Source organism: Plecotus auritus (genome assembly GCF_963455305.1).
Source record: "Plecotus auritus genome assembly, chromosome: 6".
NCBI classification, from domain to species: domain Eukaryota; kingdom Metazoa; phylum Chordata; class Mammalia; order Chiroptera; family Vespertilionidae; genus Plecotus; species Plecotus auritus.
The window spans coordinates 114,947,738-114,948,750 of NC_137773.1; the positions used below are offsets into that span (position 1 = coordinate 114,947,738).

Here is a 1,013-nt window from a genome sequence, read left to right on the forward strand (position 1 = left end):
ATGTTCGTCAAGTCCGAGGCTTTGGAGATGAAAGAGGAGGCGGGCGCGCTGGCGCTGCTCGGCGTGGCCTCCCCGGCGGTGGCGCGGACCCCACCTCGGTCCAGCGCGGACGAGGACCACGGGGAGCCGGGCGCGCCGGGTGGGGCATGTGGGCCGCGCCGGGCAGCACCGGGGACGCGGCTTCCGGGCTTGGGGCACGAGTGCTGGCGGCGTCCCTCCCGGGCGCGGGCCGCTCCCCGCGGCGCCCGGACCGCCGAGACAGCGCAGCGCCTCAAGAAGACACGCCGGCTGAAGGCCAACAACCGCGAGCGCAACCGCATGCACCACCTGAACGCGGCGCTGGACGCGCTGCGCGAGGTGCTGCCCACGTTCCCCGAGGACGCCAAGCTCACCAAGATCGAGACGCTGCGCTTCGCGCACAACTACATCTGGGCGCTCACGGAGACGCTGCGCCTGGCCGACCACTGCGGCGGGGGCCTGCCCGGCCCGCTGCGCCCCGAGCCCACGCTGCCGAGCCCGGGCGGCGCCCTGGGCAGCGTGGGGGACAGCCCGTCGCCCGCGTCCACGTGGAGCGGCACCGACAGCCCCGCGCCGCCCTCCTCCGCGCCGTCCGCTTGCACCTCCCCGTACAGCTGCGCCTTCTCCCCCGCAAGCCCCGCTGGCTTGGACCGAGATTGCTGGCCGCCGGCGCCGCCTGACCAGCGCTGCTGCGCGCCTCGCCGCCCCGCGATCGGGGGGTGCGCTTAGGCCGCGCGCCCAGCTTCGCTCGCGGTGCAAACCCCGCCATCACGCAGCGCCCTCTCCGCCCCACTTCCCGGCCCTGGAAATCCGCTCGAGTCCTAGGCAGACACAGACGTCTGCCCGGCTGGTCGGCGGTCTGTCGGTGCCCCCAGAGAGGAACTTCCTTTATCCAGATGGGCTCTGAGTTATTGAAGCGGAGACGGAGCCCAAGTCCGGAGGATGGTGGGCGCGGGGAGGGGGCGCTTCTTAGGGCCGGAAAGGCGCGGGGAGGA

General features: G+C 73.7%; 1 protein-coding gene across 1 annotated transcript; it reads left to right on the forward strand.

Annotated features, from left to right (window-relative positions):
* Window positions 1-747, forward strand: NEUROG2 (neurogenin 2; the record flags this gene model as incomplete). Its single annotated transcript, XM_080675494.1, has 1 exon — window positions 1-747. One exon carries the CDS (start codon window positions 1-3, stop codon window positions 745-747), a length of 747 nt encoding a protein of 248 aa, XP_080531620.1.
* Window positions 748-1,013: the final 266 nt, after the last annotated feature.